Source organism: Bombina bombina, chromosome 11, assembly GCF_027579735.1.
Source record: "Bombina bombina isolate aBomBom1 chromosome 11, aBomBom1.pri, whole genome shotgun sequence".
Taxonomy (NCBI): Eukaryota; Metazoa; Chordata; class Amphibia; order Anura; family Bombinatoridae; genus Bombina; species Bombina bombina.
The window spans coordinates 58,518,467-58,541,251 of record NC_069509.1 but is presented as its reverse complement, the minus strand read 5'-3'; the positions used below and the strand labels follow the sequence as shown (position 1 = coordinate 58,541,251).

Sequence of the window (22,785 nt, the reverse complement as noted above, 5' to 3'; positions counted from 1 at the left end):
TATGTAAGATGGACAAGTTCCTAGAGGTTCCGGTGCCCCCCAACGCTTTTCCTATACCCAAGCGGGTGGCGGACATAGTAAATAAAGAGTGGGAAAGGCCCGGCATACCTTTTGTTCCCCCCCCTATATTTAAGAAATTATTTCCTATAGTCGACCCCAGAAAGGACTTATGGCAGACAGTCCCCAAGGTCGAGGGGGCGGTTTCTACTCTAAACAAACGCACTACTATTCCTATCGAAGATAGTTGTGCTTTCAAAGATCCTATGGATAAGAAATTAGAGGGTTTGCTTAAAAAGATTTTTGTACAGCAAGGTTACCTTCTACAACCAATTTCATGCATTGTTCCTGTCACTATGGCAGCGTGTTTCTGGTTCGAGGAACTAGAAAAATCGCTCAGTAAAGAATTTTCTTATGAGGAGGTTATGGACAGAGTTCAAGCACTTAAATTGGCTAACTCTTTTGTTTTAGATGCCGCTTTGCAATTAGCTAGATTAGAGGCGAAAAATTCAGGGTTTGCAGTCGAGGCACGCAGAGTGCTTTGACTAAAGTCTTGGTCAGCGGATGTGTCTTCCAAGACAAAATTGCTTAACATTCCTTTCAAAGGTAAAACATTATTTGGACCTGATTTGAAAGAGATTATTTCAGACATCACTGGGGGAAAGGGCCACGCCCTCCCACAGGATAGGTCTTTTAAGGCTAATAATAAGCCTAATTTTCGTCCCTTTCGCAGAAACGGACCAGTCTCTAATTCTGTATCCTCTAAGCAAGAGGGTAATACTTCACAACCCAAACCAGCCTGGAAACCAATGCAAGGCTGGAACAAGGGTAAGCAGGCCAAGAAGCCTACCACTGCTACCAAAACAGCATGAAGGGATAGCCCCCGATCCGGGACCGGATCTAGTGGGGGGCAGACGTTCTCTCTTTGCTCAGGCTTGGGCAAGAGATGTTCAGGATCCTTGGGCGCTAGAAATAGTTTCTCAAGGTTATCTCCTGGAATTCAAGGAACTACCCCCAAGGGGAAGGTTCCACAGGTCTCAATTATCTTCAAACCAAATAAAGAGACAGGCATTCTTACATTGTGTAGAAGACCTGTTAAAGATGGGAGTGATACATCCAGTTCCAATAAGAGAACAAGGAATGGGATTTTATTCCAATCTGTTCATAGTTCCCAAAAAAGAGGGAACATTCAGACCAATTTTGGATCTAAAGATCCTAAACAAATTTCTCAGGGTACCATCGTTCAAAATGGAAACTATTCGAACGATCCTACCTACTATCCAGGAAAATCAATTTATGACTACCGTGGATTTAAAGGATGCGTACCTACATATTCCTATCCACAAGGAACATCATCAGTTCCTAAGGTTCGCTTTTCTGGACAAGCATTACCAGTTTGTGGCACTTCCATTTGGATTAGCCACTGCTCCAAGGATTTTCACAAAGGTACTAGGGTCCCTTCTAGCGGTTCTAAGACCAAGGGGCATTGCAGTAGTACCTTACTTGGACGGCATCCTGATTCAAGCGTCGTCCCTGTCAAAAGCAAAGGCTCATACGGACATCGTCCTAGCCTTTCTCAGATCTCACGGATGGAAGGTGAACAAAGAAAAAAGTTCTCTGTCCCCGTCAACAAGAGTTCCCTTCTTGGGAACAATAATAGATTCCTTAGAAATGAGGATTTTTCTGACAGAGGTCAGAAAATCAAAACTTCTAAGCTCTTGTCAAGTACTTCATTCTGTTCCTCGTCCTTCCATAGCGCAGTGCATGGAAGTAATAGGATTGATAGTTGCAACAATGGACATAGTTCCTTTTGCACGAATTCATCTAAGACCATTACAACTGTGCATGCTCAGACAGTGGAATGGGGATTATACAGACTTGTCTCCGACGATTCAAGTAGATCAAAAGACCAGAGATTCACTCCGTTGGTGGCTGATCCTGGACAATCTGTCACAGGGAATGAGCTTCCGCAGACCAGAGTGGGTCATTGTCACGACCGACGCCAGCCTAGTGGGCTGGGGCGCAGTCTGGGAATCCCTGAAAGCTCAGGGTCTATGGTCTCGGGAAGAGTCTCTTCTCCCGATAAACATTCTGGAACTGAGAGCGATATTCAATGCTCTCAGAGCTTGGCCTCAACTAGCAAAGGCCAAATTCATAAGGTTTCAGTCAGACAACATGACGACCGTTGCATATATCAATCATCAGGGGGGAACAAGGACTTCCCTGGCGATGAAAGAAGTGACCAAGATAATTCAATGGGCGGAGGATCACTCCTGCCACTTGTCTGCGATCCACATCCCAGGAGTGGAAAATTGGGAAGCGGATTTTCTGAGTCGTCAGACATTCCATCCGGGGGAGTGGGAACTCCATCCGGAATTCTTTGCCCAAATAACTCAATTATGGGGCATTCCAGACATCGATCTGATGGCGTCTCGTCAGAACTTCAAGGTTCCTTGCTACGGGTCCAGATCCAGGGATCCCAAGGCGACCCTAGTAGATGCACTAGTAGCACCTTGGACCTTCAACCTAGCTTATGTATTCCCACCGTTACCTCTCATCCCCAGGCTGGTAGCCAGGATCAATCAGGAGAGGGCCTCGGTGATCTTGATAGCTCCTGCGTGGCAACGCAGGACTTGGTATGCAGACCTGGTCAATATGTCATCGGCTTCACCATGGAAGCTACCTTTGAGACAGGACCTTCTTGTTCAGGGTCCATTCGAACATCCGAATCTGGTTTCCCTCCAACTGACGGCTTGGAGATTGAACGCTTGATTTTATCAAAGCGTGGGTTTTCAGATTCTGTAATAGATACTCTGATTCAGGCTAGAAAGCCTGTAACTAGAAAAATTTACCATAAAATATGGAAAAAATATATCTGTTGGTGTGAATCTAAAGGATTCCCATGGAACAAGATAAAAATTCCTAAGATTCTATCCTTTCTACAAGAAGGTTTGGAGAAAGGATTATCTGCAAGTTCTCTGAAGGGACAGATCTCTGCTTTATCTGTTTTACTTCACAAAAGACTGGCAGCTGTGCCAGATGTTCAAGCATTTGTTCAGGCTCTGGTTAGGATCAAGCCTGTTTACAGACCTTTGACTCCTCCCTGGAGTCTAAATCTAGTTCTTTCAGTTCTTCAAGGGGTTCCGTTTGAACCCTTACATTCCGTAGATATTAAGTTATTATCTTGGAAAGTTTTGTTTTTGGTTGCAATTTCTTCTGCTAGAAGAGTTTCAGAGTTATCTGCTCTGCAGTGTTCTCCGCCCTATCTGGTGTTCCATGCAGATAAGGTGGTTTTGCGTACTAAGCCTGGTTTTCTTCCGAAAGTTGTTTCCAACAAAAATATTAACCAGGAGATAGTTGTACCTTCTTTGTGTCCGAATCCAGTTTCAAAGAAGGAACGTTTGTTACACAATTTGGACGTAGTCCGTGCTCTAAAATTCTATTTAGAGGCTACTAAAGATTTCAGACAAACATCTTCCTTGTTTGTTGTTTATTCTGGTAAAAGGAGAGGTCAAAAAGCGACTTCTACCTCTCTTTCCTTTTGGCTTAAAAGCATTATCCGATTGGCTTATGAGACTGCCGGACGGCAGCCTCCTGAAAGAATCACAGCTCACTCCACTAGGGCTGTGGCTTCCACATGGGCCTTCAAGAACGAGGCTTCTGTTGACCAGATATGTAAGGCAGCGACTTGGTCTTCACTGCACACTTTTGCCAAATTTTACAAATTTGATACTTTTGCTTCTTCGGAGGCTATTTTTGGGAGAAAGGTTTTGCAAGCCGTGGTGCCTTCCATTTAGGTGACCTGATTTGCTCCCTCCCTTCATCCGTGTCCTAAAGCTTTGGTATTGGTTCCCACAAGTAAGGATGACGCCGTGGACCGGACACACCAATGTTGGAGAAAACAGAATTTATGCTTACCTGATAAATTACTTTCTCCAACGGTGTGTCCGGTCCACGGCCCGCCCTGGTTTTTTAATCAGGTCTGATGAATTATTTTCTCTAACTACAGTCACCACGGTATCATATGGTTTCTCCTATATATATTTCCTCCTGTCCGTCGGTCGAATGACTGGGGTGGGCGGAGCCTAGGAGGGATCATGTGACCAGCTTTGCTGGGACTCTTTGCCATTTCCTGTTGGGGAAGAGAATATCCCACAAGTAAGGATGACGCCGTGGACCGGACACACCGTTGGAGAAAGTAATTTATCAGGTAAGCATAAATTCTGTTTTTTGGGTCCTTGTGTTCTAGAGACTTTGTTTCCCTGGGTGCTGCCTTTGTAAAGACAACCATGGGTTGCTTTTAGGTGTTGAGTGGGAAAAGTTCCTTTGGATTTCCTGGTCTCAGGTTCCCTTTTGGGGGGCAGATGCTGTCCTTATCTTTAGCCGGGTACCTTCTTGGGTGTCGTGTCCCGTGGGGCGGACGCATCGTAGGTTCTTGGGACCTGATGGACTCTGGGTCTGTGTGGTCTCTAGTTTGGCTGTCCCGGTGGTGTAACTGATGTGCAGTTACCTGGGCTCTGGTTTTTCTCCACGTCATTTGTACTTATTTTTTCTTTTATGGGTGTTGAGTAATTCAGGCTGTGGTGCCTTTCGAAGGCCGCCTTTTGTACCCACCCATTATTGCATTCAGTGTCCTCTATCTTGGGTATTGTTTCCCCAAAAGTAATGAATGCAGCTGTGGACTATTCCCTTTTAAGAAGAAAAACATAAATTATGCTTACCTGATAATTTAATTTTCTTCTGAAGGGAAGAGTCCACAGCTCCCGCCCGTGTTTTTATCTCTATGAGGCGGCTGTAAATTTTTTGTTCTTTTTTGGCTGGGGTGTCTTTGCCTCCTCCTGGTGGCCAGGTTCTGAATTCCCAAAATGTAATGAATGCAGCTGTAGACTCTTCCCTTCAGAAGAAAATTAAATTATCAGGTAAGCATAATTTATGTTTTTCATATAACTGCGTGTAATAGACATTACTATAAAGAAGAATATGCACAGATACTGATAATAAAAAATCCCGTATTAAACCTTTTAAAAACTTACTTAGAAGCTCCCAGTTCACGCAGTTAACAAGGTTAGGTTGGGACACCCACTGAAAGGGGCTGGGAAAACAAGAAGAGCAAATACTCCAGTAGACATCAGTATACATCTGACACTGTGGGGCTTGGTTAGGAGTCTGAAAATCAGCACAATGTTATTAAAAAATAAGGAAAAATATGAATATGTTGCAAAAACACTCCCAGGTTGGCCATATAAATAGATTGTCTACAAAACATTTATGCAAATAACAATCTAGTGTACAATGTCCCTTTAATTCCCTCACCATCTCTATAATCCTTCATCTCTATATACGTATCTTCCCTAATCTGCTTTGGTAGAACACACTCCTTATTACAGACTCATTCGAACTTATCTCTGTGTTAGACTCCTTCTTTCATCCCCTTTCTTTCTTCCTTCTCTTTGTGAATCACCCCTTTCCTCTCTTTTCTGACCATTCTTAATTTAGTTGCTGCTCTATTCTGCAATGTACGTCCCTTCTCCTTGCTATGTATAGTCCCCTTGACAGATAGATAGATAGACAGACAGACAAACAGATAGACAAACAGACATAGCGTGAATTGATAGATAAATAATGATAGAGTTATAGAATTGTATATAACAGATATAGTTTATGAACTCTGCAGAACTGTAGTGACTTTAGTTACTCGCGGATACAGGCAGCTTTGGAGTCTATTAGACCAATACTATATAAAAGGAACGCAAAAACCATTTGAGTTGCAGGCAAACTGCTATGAATTGAAACAGCCCCAATAGTTGCTAAACATATTTAAATATACAGATACAACTTTAATATTTATCAGACATTACTTTTATATTATATGTCCTTGTTTATTTTATTCTAATATGACTTATGTTCTAGAAAATGTCAAGAATTTTAAATTTGTTTTTTTCTCTCTCTCTAGAAGCAAACTGTACAGCGGATCTGCTGACTGCACTATCATTGTAAGTCTTGTCTTTGTTTACTAGTTATCTACTCAGTTGTACCTATGTCTGTATGTATGTGTGTATATATATATATATATATATATATATATGTGTGTGTGTGTGTAAATATTACCCTTAGGGGTTTAGCCTTTGCTTGCAAGACCAATAGGGGGTTTGAGATTTTATGAGTCCTGTCCCTGTTGTTTTTGCCAATATTGGGCTAGAGGACAAGTGGAGCGTTAACGTTTATGCACGAGCAATAAGGGGTTTATCGCAGGTCTTTGTGCTTGTCGAGTTTACCAATGGTATTACGAGTTGAAATTAAATGCAAACATATTCTTGAATGTAAAATATTCACATTTCTTTCTAATGACACGGTGAGTCCACGGATCATCATTAATTACTGTTAGGAATATCACTCTTGGCCAGCAGGAGGAGGCAAAGAGCAGCAAAGCTGTTAAGTATCACTTCCCTTCCCAGTCATTCTCTTTGCCTCTAGTGCAAGGAGGAGGTTAAGTAATTAGGTGTCTGATAAAGATTCTTCTATCAAGATTTTTTTGTTTTGAAGTCAGAGCAGGCTTGCTCTGATCTTCCATCGCAGTCTGGGTCTAGCTGTACCCCACGTCAGTCTCTTCAGTAGGGCAGTGGTGGCTTTAAAGCAGTTAGGAACTTGTGAGGTGGGCCTGGCTCAGTTTTCCTAACATGTTGCTGTCCGGGTATAGAAAGCCTGAGTAGGTTTACTCTAGTCTTTCTTTGTTTCACAGGTCTCTGTGAGGAGCGGCATCCTCTCAAGCCGGGTGAGCTGTCCTCCTGCCGGACGGCTAGATACAGGTAAGTGCTTGATCTTCTATGCTTGTCGGAACATGCACTTCTAAAATTATACTGCATCATCATGGGACATGTATATCCTGAGGCAGGGTATCTTAGGCAGGACGCAGGCACTTATTGTGACTTTAAGAGACTAGGGGTTAATACTTTTTGGAAGTATCCCTTGTTCTTTGGCTCATCATTTATTAGTAATGTACAAGTTGAATTTTACATGGATATGCTTAGATAGAGGTACATAATGTCCCTCCGATAATCTGATACCTGATACAGCACTAGGCACTTTTACACAGACTCATAGCATAGAGGTTCTGAGATGAACGGCACATATCTCTATGTTACCCTAGAGGTTCTGAACTAATGTACATGACATTTGAGTGAAGGGAAGAAGCGCTAGACTCAGAGCATAGACATCCGAGCCCTAGAGGTTCTGAGATGAACGACATATCTCATTGTTAGCCTAGAGGTACTGAACTAATGTACATGACATTTGAGTGAAGGGAAGAAGCGCTAGACTCAGAGCATAGACATCCGAGCCCTAGAGGTTCTGAGATGAACGACATATCTCTTTGTTACCCTAGAGGTACTGAACTAATGTACATGACATTTGAGTGAAGGGAAGAAGCGCTAGACTCAGAGCATAGACATCCGAGCCCTAGAGGTTCTGAGATGAACGACATATCTCTTTGTTACCCTAGAGGTACTGAACTAATGTACATGACATTTGAGTGAAGGGAAGAAGCGCTAGACTCAGAGCATAGACATCCGAGCCCTAGAGGTTCTGAGATGAACGACATATCTCTTTGTTACCCTAGAGGTACTGAACTAATGTACATGACATTTTAGTGAAGGGAAGAAGCGCTTAAGCTTTTCTTTCTTAGCGAAGGTCACTGAGTCTCTTTCAGACAGTGTGAGACGCGCAGTTAATTTTAGTTGTGCGCTCTTTCTATGGGCTTTGTTTGCTCCCGCCCTCTTCTTCCCTCAGTGTGGCAGATAAGCGCCATTTGTTCCATAAGGGGTGATGTTTGGAGCAGGGCATGTGGCAAAATTCGCCCTCTTCTTCCCTAAGTATGGCAGATAAGCGCCATTTGCTTCCGTATGGGACGATGTTCGGAGCAGGGCATGTGAACGCCCTCCTTTTTGTTTCTCCGTTACAACTGAGTTATGTGTACTTAAATGGGGGTATGTTTTTATGCTACGGAACTGTGTGTTTTAATTATTTGGCTTCTGTGCGCTGAGTGACATGGTACTTCGATAATTGGTGGGGGGGGGGTTTAGAAGACGTTACAGATATCAACTGTCGTTCAATCTCTTATTAAAATATATCTCTTAAGTATTTTAGTTGTTACTAAGCCTTGTATAGGCTCACTTATGAGGTCTTATCCACTAATGTTAGTGGTAATATTCTTTTAATATATTAATATTTGAATAGGTCTGTTTTCTTCATAACTATGTTTGGGGGCATTTTTTCCATATATCAATATATGTTTCCCCTGATGTGTTTCATACCCTCTCCTCTGTTATATAAATATTAAATACAGGATGTGGGTGCTTCAGGATTGTTTTAGACTGTTATGCCCTGTAGCATTTTGTGGCTTGTCATTATTGTGCTGCATGATTGTTAGGTGAGCTAATGTCTCTTAGGATGATACTGTTTCTGACTATGCAACAGTTTTTCTCCTTTTATGTCCCAAGGCTTAATGGTGTCACATGAAGTGCCCTAGGGTCCCTCTCAATCTCCAGGAGGAGTGTTTTGCATACAGAATTGAGCTCAGGTATCCTCTTCGGTATCTGGGGCCTGGTTTGTTTTTCCTTTTTCTCAAGGAAAGTGCAAGAGGACTTTTATAATTTCAAAATTTGAGGGTGTCTTTTCCACTTTGGCTACACTGTTGTTTCTCCCCTAGGCTGGCGAGGAGGATTTGGTAGTTTTTTTTAGTTGAAATCTCAGACCTAGACAGTATAATTCCTTCATCTGAGGTTGAAGTTGTACACTTTAGATTAAGCTTGAACACCTTTTTGATGTTAAAGAAGGTTTTAGCTACCTTGATGCGACTCAGACACGTTTTGTCGTTGTTAATCTAAAGAATCTCTTACATTTTTTGATTCTAGGATTCCTCTGTGGAGTGTTTTCCTGTCCCTAACCGTTCTAGGAGGCATAGGAGTAGTCATGGTTTTCTTGTCCTACTTTTCCTGTCTTGAGGAGATGTCTCCATTAAGTGTCAGGGCGCACTGTGCCTAAGTAGTAGGGACCATTTCTCCTCTGGGATAGTTCCAGTTGGTCCAAGAGGGTCAGCATGATGATCATTGACCTGGAAGACGGGTATATTCAAGTTCCTGAGTTTTGCCTTTCTGTCAAACACCTTTAGTTTGTGACTCTTTCCTTTGACTTTGCCATAGCTCTTAAAGGGGGCTATATTGCCAGTGATCAGGTTTCAGAGAATTGCTGTGGTGCCTTTCCTGGACGTCAAAAGGTTCAGGCACCATTCTTTTCAGCAAGAAAATTCTCATACAGAGATCTTGTTGTTTTCTTCATCCACGGAGAATCTGAAGATGAGTTCCCTTGTTCCAGCTACAGGGGTAGTTTCTTAGGGACCATATTAATTTCCCTATCTCTGAAAACATTTTTTTGACAGAGGTCAGAAAAGAGAGGATTTTTTTCCTCTTGCCTTTTTTTGGTGAGTTCCCTTGTTCCAGCTACAGGGGTAGTTTCTTAGGGACCATATTAATTTCCCTATCTCTGAAAATATTTTTTTGACAGAGGTCAGAAAAGAGAGGATTTTTTTCCTCTTGCCTTTTTTTGGCATTCTACTGTTTGACACTTCAGGGGCTCGATGTATGGAGGTAATTGGTCTGATTATTGCTAATTGGTCTGATTATTGCTTCATTGGACATCATTCCTTGGCTCGATTCCATCTGAGTGTTTGCTGTTATGCATGTTCACATAGGGGACCAGGGGATCCTGTGGCTCTGTCTTGAGGGATAGATCTAGAATTTGTGGTAGAGTGCTCGCTTAGCTTGCGAGAGGTAGCGGGATGTTACCCGCATTCTCCAGTTCTCAGGTGCTTCTGTTTCGGGGCACATTCTTCCAGAGATTTTTCTGAGTAATAGTGACCACGGTCACTAGCCTTTTGGATTGGTGATTATGGACTTGAGAGGAGTCTGCTCTTCCCATATCCGTTTTGGAGTTGAAAGTGATCTACATTGCTCTGATGGCTTGATCTCGGTTGTCTTAACCGTTTTTTCCGGTTCTGTTTGTACATTAACCACCTGGGAGGAACCTGGAGTTCCTTTGCCATGATTGGTGTGGATGTTTGGTGGGCGGACGTTCACATTCGTTGTTTATTCGCTATTCACATTCAGGAGTGAATACCGGGAGCGGTCTTCTTGAGCAGTCAAAAGTTTCATCCCGGGGAGTTTCTCCCGGAGGTGTTCTCCTGGTTAACCCTCAATGGGGGGTGCTGGAGTTGGAGATGGCAGTACGCCAAGCTTTGAAGTTATGTTAAAAGGCTATAGATCAGCAGGCTGCTCTGTTAAATCACCTGGCGTTTCCTTGGGTTTTCAGTCTGACATCACTGTTTCTCAGTTTGCTCCTCTTCCACAAATCATTGATCGTATCAAACAGGAGAGGCGTAGGTAATTCAAATTTTCCCTGTGTACCTCGCAGGACCTCGTATGCAGATTTAGAGAGATGTCATCTCTCTCACCTTGGTGTTTGTCTCTGAGTAATGACCTTCTGATCAGGGTCCCTTCTCTCATCAAAATTCATTTCTCTGAAGCTGCCTGTTTGGAGATTGAGTTCCCTCTAAGCGTGGGTTTTCAGATTCGGACGTTAAGACCTTGATACAGGCTAGTAAGCCGGTGACTAGAGAGATTTTCCATATAGTATGGCGTAAATATCTGTATTGGGATGAATCCAAGGGCTACTCTTGGAGTAGAGTTATGATTCCTAGAATTTTGTTTATTCCCCAGGAGGGTCTGGAAGTAAGGTTTGTCAGCAAGTACCCTAAAGGGTCAGATTTCTGCCTTGTCTATTTTGTTGCGTAAGTGTCTGGAGGATGTGCCAGACGTGCAATCCTTTTGTCAGGCCTGTGTTTAAATCTGTTTAACTCCTCCTGGAGTCTTATCCTTGTTTTTAGAGGGGATTTTTGCAGGCTTGTTGAGCCTATGCATTCCTTAGATGGAGAGTCTCTGAACTCTCGGTGAAGGTTGTTTCGGACAGGTATATTAATCAGGAAATCATTGTTCCTCTAAGGAGCGTTTGTTGCACAACCAAGATGTGGTGCATGCGCTGTAATTCTTCTTGCAGGCGACTAAGGACTTTCGTCAGTCTCCGGTTTTGTTTGTCTGTTTCTCTGAGAAACGCATGGGCCAGAAAGCTATGGCTACTTCTCTTTCGCTCTAGCTGAAGAGGATAATTCATTTGGCCTATGAAACGGCTGGACAGCAGCCTCCTGAGAGACTCACGGCTCCCTCTACGAGGGCTGTTTTTTCTTTCTGGGCCTTCAAAAATGAAGCTTCTGTGGAACAGATTTGCAAGGCTGCAACTTGGTCCTCTCTGCATACTTTTGCCTCGGCTGCGGCTTCTTTTGGGAGAAAGATTCTTCAAGCAGTGGTGCCTTCGTTTTAGGTTACCTGTCTTGTCCCTCCCTTATCATCTGTGTCCTCTAGCTTGGGTATTGATTCCTAACAGTAATTAATGATGATCCGTGGACTCACAGTGTCATTAGAAAGAAAACAAAATTTATGCTTACCTGATAAATGTATTTATTTCTTGACACGGTGAGTCCACGGCCCGCCCTGTTTTTTTAGAGTGTTTTTTTGTTATATAAACCTCAGGCACCACTGTACCTTGTGTTGTTTCCTTTCTCTCCTTTCCTTCGGTCGAATGACTGGGGTTTGTGGGAAGGGAAGTGATACTTAACAGCTTTGCTGTGGTGCTCTTTGCCTCCTCCTGTTGGCCAGGAGTGATATTCTCAGCAGTAATTAATGATGATCCCTGGACTCACCGTGTCAAGAAAGAAATACATTTATCAGGTAAGCATAAATTTTGTTTTTCATGTCGTGTTTGCGCATGAGTAGGGTGTTAGTTTTTGTCCCACTTTTTTTGCTCCATTGACTTCTATGGGGGAAATACGTGAACCTGCACACAATATTCGGCTTTTTGCACTCGTCGGGTTAGCGTGTGAGTGGAAATAGTTTTACTTTCAACTTAAAATACGGGTGCAAAATGCCGAACTTCTAGCTCAGTTAACACTTGAGCCGGATTGTTAATTAGTGCTCCACTTGTAATCTGGCCCATTATCTGTTTATTTTGGGGGGAAGGAGAAGATTACAATTCTCCTAGTGTGAATGTAATAGTGATGCAAATATACTTTTGATCTGACGTCTTATTTTTAGGTGTGGGATATTCAGAATCTAGTGAAGGTGAACACTATCCGCGCTCATGACAACCCTGTGTGTACGTTGGTCTCTTCACATAACATGCTCTTCAGCGGGTCCTTGAAAGCGATTAAGGTTGGTGGGAAGTCCCGTGCAGTGGGAAGCTATATGTGTACATACAGAAAGGGTGCTCACAAGGCAGCGCAGTCACGCGCACATTATACCTGAGGTTCTCATCTAGGGTCTTGAGACACCCTAAGGTCAGAGTGTGCAGGGGTCATACACAAACTTGGGTCGAGGCTGTAAACATTCCAAATTTTATGATAGTGTTCTACAAGTTTAAATATTTAGTCTTTAAAGTTTGTAGTGACACACATTGTACAATGCTACATATATATATATATATATATATATATATATATATATATATATATATATCATATATTTCTAAGTCACCCACATATTCCATAAAGCTAAACAATAGAATAATACTTTAGACATTACTATTAAAGTGCCATAAAACATGTTGAGCTCTGTGCATATCCTAAAAGGGCTAATTAAGTAAAAAATTGTTTGCATAAAAAAATGTTTAAAGATTGCTGGCAAGTATTTTAAAATAATTTTTACAAAATTGGTTACATAGCCATGGTGTCTGGATTAGTCTGATCCACCCCTCCTTATCAGTGTTTAGCATCAGAAACACAGGCATTGTATTTTAACTGAGTTCACAACAGCTTATTTGCTTCTAGGCATGCTCCAGCAGATAATGAGTGTTAAATTTAATATAGTGTAATATATTATCTTTATTTATTTTTTTACCAATAAATGTGACATTTAAGGGACACTCAAGTCAAAATAACCTTTTATGATTCCGATAGAGCAGCAGTTTTAAGAAACTTTCCAATTTACTTCCATTATCAAATTTTGCACAATCTTTTTATATTCACACTTTCTGGGGAACAAACTCTTACTGAGCATTTGCACAAGCTTACAGGGTATACGTATACTAGTCTGTAATTGGCTGATTTCTGTCACATGATACAGGGGGCTGGAAAATAGTAGAAAAAAATAAATTGACAAAAAAATCTACTGCTTATTTGAAATTCAGAGTAGGTGTTATAGTATTGTCCTTTAGTTATGCACTTGTTAATTATGCAATTCTACTGCATTTAGTGGTCCTTAAATTAACAAATGCAAAATCTCATGTTTTTTTCCCTCAGACACCTGTGGAAAACACATTTCTTTCCTATGGCATGGAGAGTTCACAACGTCATTCCAATTACTAGTGGGATATTCAACTCCTGGCCAGCAGGAGGAGAAAAAGAGCACCCTAGCAAAGCTGTTAAATGTAACTTCCATTACCCATAATCCCCAGTCATTCTCTTTGCCTCTGTCAATGGAGGATGTGTAAAGTTGGTGTCTGAAGATATTTAATCCTTTTATGGGTATTTTTCCCTGCAAGCAAGGATTGGGGTCTAGCTGTGTCCATGTCAATCTCTTTAGTAAGAGTAGTGGTGGCTTTTAGCAGTTAGAAGGTGGCGAAGTAGTCTTTGCTTTACTTCTAACAAGTTTGCTACCACATTGTAGAAAGCCAGGGTTGGTTACTCTGCTCTTTCTTTTACTACAGGTCCATGACAGGGAGTGCAGTGCCTGTCACACCTATGTAGCTGCTTTCTGCCCTGCAGCCAGATCCATAAATGTTTGCTATGTTTAGAGAACCAGATTTCCCTACCAATGCAGTTTTGTTCCTCATTTTTAGCAAAAACTTTAAAATTTAAAGAAAAAATTCTCCCTTCTGAGTCAAGTGTCTCTCAGGATAATGCTGTGCATGACATGCCTCAGCTTTCTCCTCAAACGTCCCAAGCCTTAATTGTTTCTCATACTGTGCCTTCTGTATCCTCTCAACCACCTGGGGGTGTGTTTTTACCTGGAGATTTTGCAGTTCAGATTACTTCTGCAGTATCGGCGGCTTTGCCAGCTTTCCCTTCTTCAGGTAAGCGTAAGAGGAAATCTAAACATTTGCCTGGTAGTAAGGTTTCTGATCCCTATAAGTCTGCATTAGTCAATTTTTCTCAATTGTCTGATGAGAAAAATACTTCAGTAGCTTCTGAAGGTGAGATCTCAGACTCTGACACTTTAACAGGAAAATTTTCAGAATCTGAAGACGTAAATTGTAGATTTAAGCTTGAACACCTCCGGTTACTACAGAAGGAGGTTCTAGCTACTTTGGACGACTCTGAACCCTCGGTTGTTGTCAACCCCTCGAAGTCTTCTAAACTGGATAAAGTTTATTATTCTCCATCTTCTGAGGAGGTTTTTCCTGTTCCAAGGAAGATGTCTGAAATTATAGCTCAGGAATGGGATAAGCCAGGGGCTCCTTTTTCCCCTTCCCCTGTTTTTAAAAATATGTTTCCTGTTGCTAACTCTATTCGTGACTCATGGCCCACTGTGCCTAAAGTAGAAGGAGCTATTTCTACTCTTGCTAAGAGAACTACCATTCCTATAGAGGATAGTTGCTCTTTTAAGGATCAAATGGATAAGAATCTAGAGGCTTACTTAAAAAAATGTACATCCATCACGGATTACAGTGGCAACCTGCAGCGAGTATCGCCACGGTTGCGGGAGCAGCATCTTATTGGTGCAATGTCTTGTCTGATCTTATTTCAGAGGAAACTACGGTAGAGGAGATCCAAGATGGGATCAAAGCTATTAAACTGGCCAATACCTTTATCTGTGATGACAATATGCAAATAATTATACTGGGAGCTAAGATGTCTAGCTTCACTGTGCTAGCCCACAGAGCTCTGTGGTTAATCTTGGTCGGCTGATGTTTCCTCAAAGGGCAAGATTTTAGCTTTACCTTATAAGGGTAAAACTCTGTTTGGACCTGGTCTGAAGAAAATAATTTCAAAGATTACGGGTGGAAAGGGATCTTTCCTACCTCAGGACAAGAACAATAGACCTAGGGGTCGACAGACTTCTAATTTTTGTTCCTTTCGCAACTTTAAGGGGCAGAAGTCTTCCTCTACCAATCCAGGTCCACTTGGAAATCCAACCAGACCTAGAACAAGGGAATACAAAAAAGACTTCTGCTGACTCCAAATCAGCATGAAGGGTCCACCCCTGATCCAAGTTTGGATCAGGTGGGGGGCAGGCTTTCTCTATTTCGACAGGCATGGATACGCAATGTCCCAGATCCATGGACTGTGGACATAGTATCCCAGGGTTTCAGAAAGGGATTCAAGTCTTGCCCTCCAAGGGGCAGATTTCTCCTGTCAAGATTATCCTCAAACCCGGTAAAGAGGAAGGCCTTCTTAAAATGCGTAAAGGACCTATCCTCCCTGGGAGTTATTGTACCAGTCCCTCTAAAGAACAGGATTCTATTCAAATCTATTTGTGGTTCCCAAAAAGGAGGGAATTTTTCTTCCCATCCTAGATCTAAAGTGTCTCAACAAATTCCTCAGTGTTCCGTCCTTCAAGATGGAAACTATTCGTTCCATTCTTCCATTGGTCCAGGAAGGTCAGTTCATGACGACCATAGACCTGAAGGACGCGTACTTACATGTTCCCATTCACAGGGATCATCACCAATTTCTAAGGTTTGCCTTTCTGGATAAGCATTTCCACTTTATTGCCCTTCCATTTTGGTCTTGCCACGGCTCCCAGAATATTCACAGAGGTCCTGGGAGCCCTATTGGCAGTGATCAGATCCCAGGGAATTGCAGTGGCGCCTTATCTAGACGGCATCTTGGTTCAGGCGTCATCTTTTCAACTAGCAAAATCTCATACAGAGGAAGGTGAATCTGGAAAAAGAGTTCTCTAGTTCCAACTACAAGAGTGTGTTTCCTAGGGACAATCATAGATTCCCTGTCCATGAAGATTTTCCTGACGGATGTCAGAAAATCCAAACTTCTTGCTTCTTTCCTTTCCCTCCAGTCTGCTTTTCGTCCATCAGTGGCTCAATGCATGGAGGTGATTGGTCTGATGATGGCTTCTATGGGCATCATTCCTTTTGCTTGGTTCAATCTGTGACTGCTGCAGCTTTACATGCTCCGTCAATGGAACGGAGACCATTCAGATTTATCGGAGAGACTCTCTCTCGTTGTGGATTTCACAGGACTTCTGTCTCTGGACATTTGCTTCCTGAGACATTCCTGAGTGATTGTGACTATGGACGCCAGCCTGTCAGGCTGGGGAGCTGTTTGGGGTTCTCTGAAAGCTCAGGGCCTGTGGTCTCGGGAAGAGTCTTCTCTTCCCTTAAACATCTTGGAGTTGAGAGCAATCTTCAATGCCTTGACAGCTTGGCCTCAATTATCTTTAGTCCGGTTTATCAGATTCCAGTCGGACAACATCACCTCAGTGGCTTACATCAACCACCAGGGAGGAACTCGAAGTTCTTTGGCCATGAAGGAGGTGACTCGCATTTTGCAGTGGGCAGAAGCTTATCTGCTATCCACATTCCAGGAGTTGACAATTGGGAGGCGGATTTTCTGAGCAGACAGAGTTTTAATCCCAGGGAGTGTGCTCTCCATCCGGAAGTGTTCTCCATGATAACCCTCAGGTGGGGGTTTCCGGAGTTGGATCTGATGGCGTCTCGTCAAAACGCCAAACTTCTAAAGTAAGGTTCAAGGTCAAGAGATTCTCAAGCCCCCCTGATATATGCTCTGGTGGTCCCTTGGGATTTCGGTCTAGCATACCTGTTTCCTCCGTTTGCTCTCCATCCATGAGTCATTGCTCGTATCAAACAGGAGAGAGCCTCTGTGATTCTCATAGCTCCTGCCTGGCCTCGCAGGATCTGGTTCATGGATCTGCTGAAGATGTCATCTCTTCCACCTTGGAGGTTACCTCTGAGGATGGACCTTCTAATTCAGGGTCCAATCCTCCATCCAAATCTAGATTCTCTGAAGCTGACTGCTTGGAGATTGAACGCCTAGTCCTGTCTAACCGTGGTTTTTCGGAGGCAGTCATTGATACTATGTTTCAGGCTCGTAAACCTGTTACTCATAGGATTTACCATAAGATATGGCGTTAATACCTTTTTTAGTGAAAAGCTAAAGGTTTTTCTTGGAGTCGGGTGAGGATTCCCCAAATTTAATTTTTTCTTCAGGATGGCCTGGAGTAAGGTTTGTCAGTCAGTACTCTGAAAGGTCAGATTTCTGCACTGTCTATCCTTTTGCACAAACTTTTGGCATTATTACCAGATGATCAAGCTTTTGTTCAGGCCCTGGTTAGAATCAGGCCTGTGTTTAAACGTGTTGCTCCTCCTTGGAGCCTTAACCTAGTTCTTAAAGTTTTGCAGCAGGCTCCGTTTGAGCCGATGCAAAATTTTTATCTTGGAAGGTTTTGTTTCTTCTTGCTATTTTTCTGCTTGCAGAGTTTCTGAGCTTTCAGCTCTGCAGTGTGATTCCCTGTACCTTATTTTTCATGCAGATAAGGCGTCCTTCGTACTAAATTGAAACATTAATCAGCAAACTGTTGTTCCTTCTTTTTGTCCTAATCCTCCTCCTCATAACTAACGTCTTTTGGATGTTGTGCGTGCTCTAAATTTTTACTTGTAAGCTACTAAAGTGTTATTTAGTTACCTAATATTTTGTATTAATGGAATTATCAATATTAATAATCAATCATAAAATTATTGTCAGCAATACCTCCAATTAATATAATAGAATCTTATCAATACACCCCAGTGAAACGTTATATAATTTCTGTAGTGTATTCCAAAATGCTATTGAGGTATCTAGAAATTATTATAAATATTAATAATTAATCTGAAATTAAATTAATTCCTGAGTTCTGACCAGTTAATCTCTATAAACACATTGATTATATTTATGTAGAAAATAGTGTATTGATTATGACCAAATATATATGTCTAGTTGTTATATCAAGTAGGCTATAAAAACATCTATATTAATTAATATTTGATTTAATTTTCTGGTACCTATGTATTATGGACACAATATAATCTATACATCTACCTTAACCCAAAACAAATTAATTATCAAATATTGCAATTACAGTTTACTTGAATAATTTATAACATTAATCCAATGCCAAAATATGGGTTAATGATTTTATTATTATTATTATCAGGTATTTTTAGAGCGCCAACAGGTTCCGCAGCGCTATGAACATAGGTGGTATATAAAAACGATTACAGGGATCAAATGGGGAGAGAGGGTTCTGCCGAGAGTTGCACTGTTGTAGTCGGCTTTTATGAAGGTGAACTACAAACAGCTGAGCTCATAAGCTTACATGCTGTGGGGTTTTAGGGGATAGCAGTGGAGATAGGAAGGTTAGTGTAGGTTGTAAGCGTCCCTGAATAGTAGAGTCTTCAAGGAGCACTTAAAGCTTTTAAAACTAGGGGAGATTCTTGTGGAGCGAGGCAGAGACTTCCATAAAATGGGAGCCAATCTGGAGAAATCTTGAAGACGAGAATGTGAGGAGGTAATAAGAGAGGAGGAGAGTAGGAGATCATGAGCGGAGCGAAGGGGACGGGAGGGAGAGTATCTGGAGACAAGGTCTGAGATGTAGGGGGAGCAGTGCAATTGAGGGCTTTGTGTGTCAGAGTGAGAATGTTGTGTTTAATCCTGGAGGCAAGAGGAAGCCAGTGAAGGGATTGGCAGACAGGTGCGGCAGATGAAGAGCGACGTGCAAGGAAGATGAGCTTGGCAGAGGCATTCATTATGGATTGTAAAGAATCTAGGCGGCAGCTAGGGAGACCAGAGAGGATAGAGTTGCAGTAGTCGAGGCGGGAAAGGATGAGACAGTGGATTAAAATCTTTGTTGTGTCTTGTGTAAGGAAATGTCTAATTTTAGCGATGTTTTTAAAGTGGAAGCGGAAGGCTTTAGCCAAGGACTGAATGTGAGGAGTGAAAGAAAGATCTGAGTCCAGTGTGACCCCAAGACATCGGGCATGTGAGGTTGGGGTAATGATGGCATTATAAACAGTTATAGAGACATGGGGGGTGGAGATTTTGGAAGAAGGGGGGAAAAAAGGAGCTCAGATATAGCTTGAGGTAGTGAGAGTGCATCCAAGATGAGATATGAGATAGACAGTTAGTGACACGGGTTAGCAAGGAAGGAGGTAGTTCTGATGCAGAGAGGTAGATTTGGGTATCGTCGGCATACAAATGATAATGAAATCTGTGGGACTTTATTATGGAACCTAGTGAGGACGTGTAGATTGAGAAGAGAAGGGGACTGAGAACAGAGCCTTGCGGTACCCGAACAGAAAGAGGTAACGGGGCAGAGGATGCCCCAGAGAAGGCTATACTAAAGGTACGGTTAGACAGATAGGAAGAGAACCAAGAGAGAGCTGTGTCACAGATGCCGAAGGATTGGAGGGTATGGAGCAAAGGCTGAAGACAGATCAAGGAGGATAAGTAGAGAGAAGTGGCCTTTCGATTTTGCTGTAAGTAGGTCGTTGGTAACCTTAACAATTGCTGTCTCTGTTGAGTGAAGGGGCGAAATCCAGATTGCAGTGGGTCAAGGAGGGAGTTTAGTGTAATGAAATGGGATAAACGTGCATATACTAGCTTTTCAAGAAGCTTTGAGGCAAGAGGTAGTAGGGAAATAGGGCGGTGGTTGGATCGAGAGAAGGTTTTTTGAGGATAGGTTTGACTAATGCATGCTTAAGAGATGTGGGAACTATACCAGTGCTGAGGGAGAGGTTGAAGATGTGTGTGACTATAGGGGTAAGGGTAGAAGTGAGGGAGGGGAGTAGTTGTGAGGGGATGGGGTCGAGAGGACAGATAGTGAGGTGAGAGGATAGTATAAGGGCAGAAACTTCATCTTCTGTAACAGGGGCAGAAGAGCTAAATTTATGGCTATGTGGGTTTTGGGTGATTGTGAGCTTTTGAGGGGGAGGGAGACCGGTAGTATGTTGAGAGCTGATTTCATTTCTGATAGAGTCGATTTTGTTGTTGAAGTAGCTGGCAAAATTTTGGGCTGAGAGAAAAGTTGAGGTGGGGGTGGGCGGAGAAGAGTATTGAATGTGGAGAACAGACTTTTGGGTTTGAAGAAAGAGTAGAGATAAGAGGGGAGAAGTAATGTTGCTTATATAGATTAAGGGCAGAATAGTAAGAGTTCAAGATGAATTTATAGTGAAGAAAGTCAGCAGAACTTCAAAATTTCCTTCAGTGTCGCTCAGCAGTACAGGATGAGTGTATGTTTTCCGAGTTATGGTAGGTGGGGCCAGGTTATCAAGGACCAATGTAAAGGTGGAGTTATAGTGACAGATGGATTCATCAGGACAGGAAAAGTAGAGGATGGAAGAGAGAAGAGGTTCGAGAGAGCTAGCGAGATGTTGCTGATCTAATGACTTGATTCTTCTGTGAAGTTTAGTGTGAGGGGTAGAAGGGAGGGAGAGTTGTAGGGAGGGAGGTGATGGTACAAGTGAGGAGGTGGTGGTCAGAAAGAGGAAAAGGTGAGTTTGTGAAGTTTGAGATATTGCATCGATAACTGAAAATCAGATCAAGGGAGTGACCATCTTTGTGAGTGGGAGAGTCAGTCCATTGTGACAGGCCGAAAGAGGAAGTGAGTTGCAGAAGTTGTTTTGCAGAGGAGGCAGTGGGATTATCAACAGGGAGGTTGAAGTCACAGAGAATGAGGGCAGGGGTATCCGAGGAAAAAAGTAAGGTAGCCAGGCGGCAAAGTGATCTAGAAATAGAGTTGCGGAGCCAGGGGGCGGTATATGACTGCAACGCGTATAGAGAGGGGAGAGAATAAGCGAATCATGTGTGTTTTGAATGAAGAAAATGTGAGGGAAGAGAAGGGCTGTTTCTTTTGCAAGATGTACCGAGTCCACGGATTCATCCTAACTTGTGGGATATTGTCCTTCCTGACAGGAAGTAGCAAAGAGAGCACCACAGCAGAGCTGTCTATATAGCTCCCCCCTTAACTCCACCCCCCAGTCATTCTCTTTGCTGGCTCTAAGCAGGAAGGGTAAAGAGAAGAGGTGTTAAACTGTTAGTTTTATTTTATCTTCAATCAAGTGTTTGTTATTTTTAAATGGTACCGGTGTTGTACTATTTACTCTCAGGCAGGACATAGATGAAGATTTCTGCCTGGAGGATGATGATCTTAGCATTTGTAACTAAGGTCCACTGCTGTTCCCACATGAGCTGAGGAGTACAGGAAAACTTCAGTGTGAGGAACGGTTTCTTGCTATACAGCAATGAGGTATGTTCAGTCATATTTTCTGCAGAGACTGTGTTAACTCAGAAAGGCTGACAGTGTCCCCATTAGGGGAAGGGTAAGCAGTAATCCTAGTGTTATCGGAGGTTTTTACTAGCTTGCATAAAGGGTTAATTTTTTGTGGGCACTCAGTTTGTTATGTGAATTTGGGACAAGCGTTTTTGTGTCTGGGAGTAACGTTTTCTGTTTTATGGGAACATTTGCTTGAGGGTTCTTTGGGGTTGTTTATAACCCACATGGCTTTCAGGCAGGGTTTGTTAGTTTTGTGTAGGCCCCAGCAACATCAAGTGAGGTGGGCGGGCCTATTTACAAGCATTTACAAGCAGCAAGCCACTTCTCCTGAGGTCCTGATAGTCTTCTGAGGGACTAATTGAAGCTTTAAACCCCATATTATCGCTTCCTAAGGGCAGGTAGGGCCACAGCAGAGCTGTGGCAAGGTGCTTTAGGGGGTTTTAACCGGTTTTAGACAATTATCAATCCGTTTTTTTCATTTCGAGGTCTATTGCTTTTTTACTTGTGGTGCAATCCTTCTAAAGCTTAGTGGGTACACCGTTAAAATTTCGGAATTTTTGAAGCAATTTTAACCTGTTTTGCAGTTTGTGTATTCCTTTTTTTCTCTTAAAGGTACAGTACAGTTTTTGCAAATTGTGTTTTTTTGATTAAATAAAGTGTTTTTCAAGCTTGCTTGCTTCATTACTAGCCTGTTAAACATGTCTGACACTGAGGAAACTCATTGTTCAATTTGTTTAGAAGCCATTGTGGAACCCCCTCTAAGAATGTGTCCTAATTGTACTGATATGTCTATAAAATGCAAACAGCATATTTTGACTTATAAGAATTTGGCATTAAATGATTCTCAGACAGAAGGAAATCAGGTTTCGCCATCTAGTTCTCCCCAAGTGTCACAACCAGTTACGCCCGCACAAGCGACGCCAAGTTCTTCTATTGCGTCTAATTCTTTCACCTTGCAAGATATGGCTTCAGTTATGAATACTACCCTCACAGAAGTTTTATCTAAACTGCCAGGGTTGCAAGGGAAGCGCAGTAGCTCTGGGTTAAGAACAAATGCTGAGCCTTCTGACGCTTTAGTAGCCGTATCCGATATTTCCTCACAATGTTCTGAGGTAGGGATGAGGGATTTGCTGTCTGAGGGAGAGATTTCTGATTCAGGAAAGATGTTCCCTCAGACAGATTCAGATATGACGGCATTTAAATTTAAGCTAGAGTGCCTCCGTTTATTGCTCAGGGAGGTTTTAGCTACTCTGGATGATTGTGACCCTATTGTTGTTCCAGAGATATTGTGTAAAATGGACAAATATTTAGAGGTTCCTGTTTACACTGATGTTTTTCCGGTCCCTAAGAGGATTTAGGACATTGTTACTAAGGAGTGGGATAGACCAGGTATTCCGTT

General features: G+C 42.4%; 1 protein-coding gene across 3 annotated transcripts in view; it reads left to right on the top strand.

The window, feature by feature from the left end:
- TRAF7 (TNF receptor associated factor 7) overlaps positions 1–22,785 on the top strand; it is a 123,630-nt gene that overhangs the window by 88,144 nt on the left and 12,701 nt on the right. For all 3 annotated transcript variants that reach the window (XM_053694417.1, XM_053694419.1, XM_053694418.1), the window contains exons 15-16: positions 5,951–5,990; positions 12,195–12,311. In XM_053694417.1, coding sequence (XP_053550392.1) covers positions 5,951–5,990; positions 12,195–12,311 — 157 coding nt within the window. The remainder of the gene's footprint in view (positions 1–5,950; positions 5,991–12,194; positions 12,312–22,785) is intronic.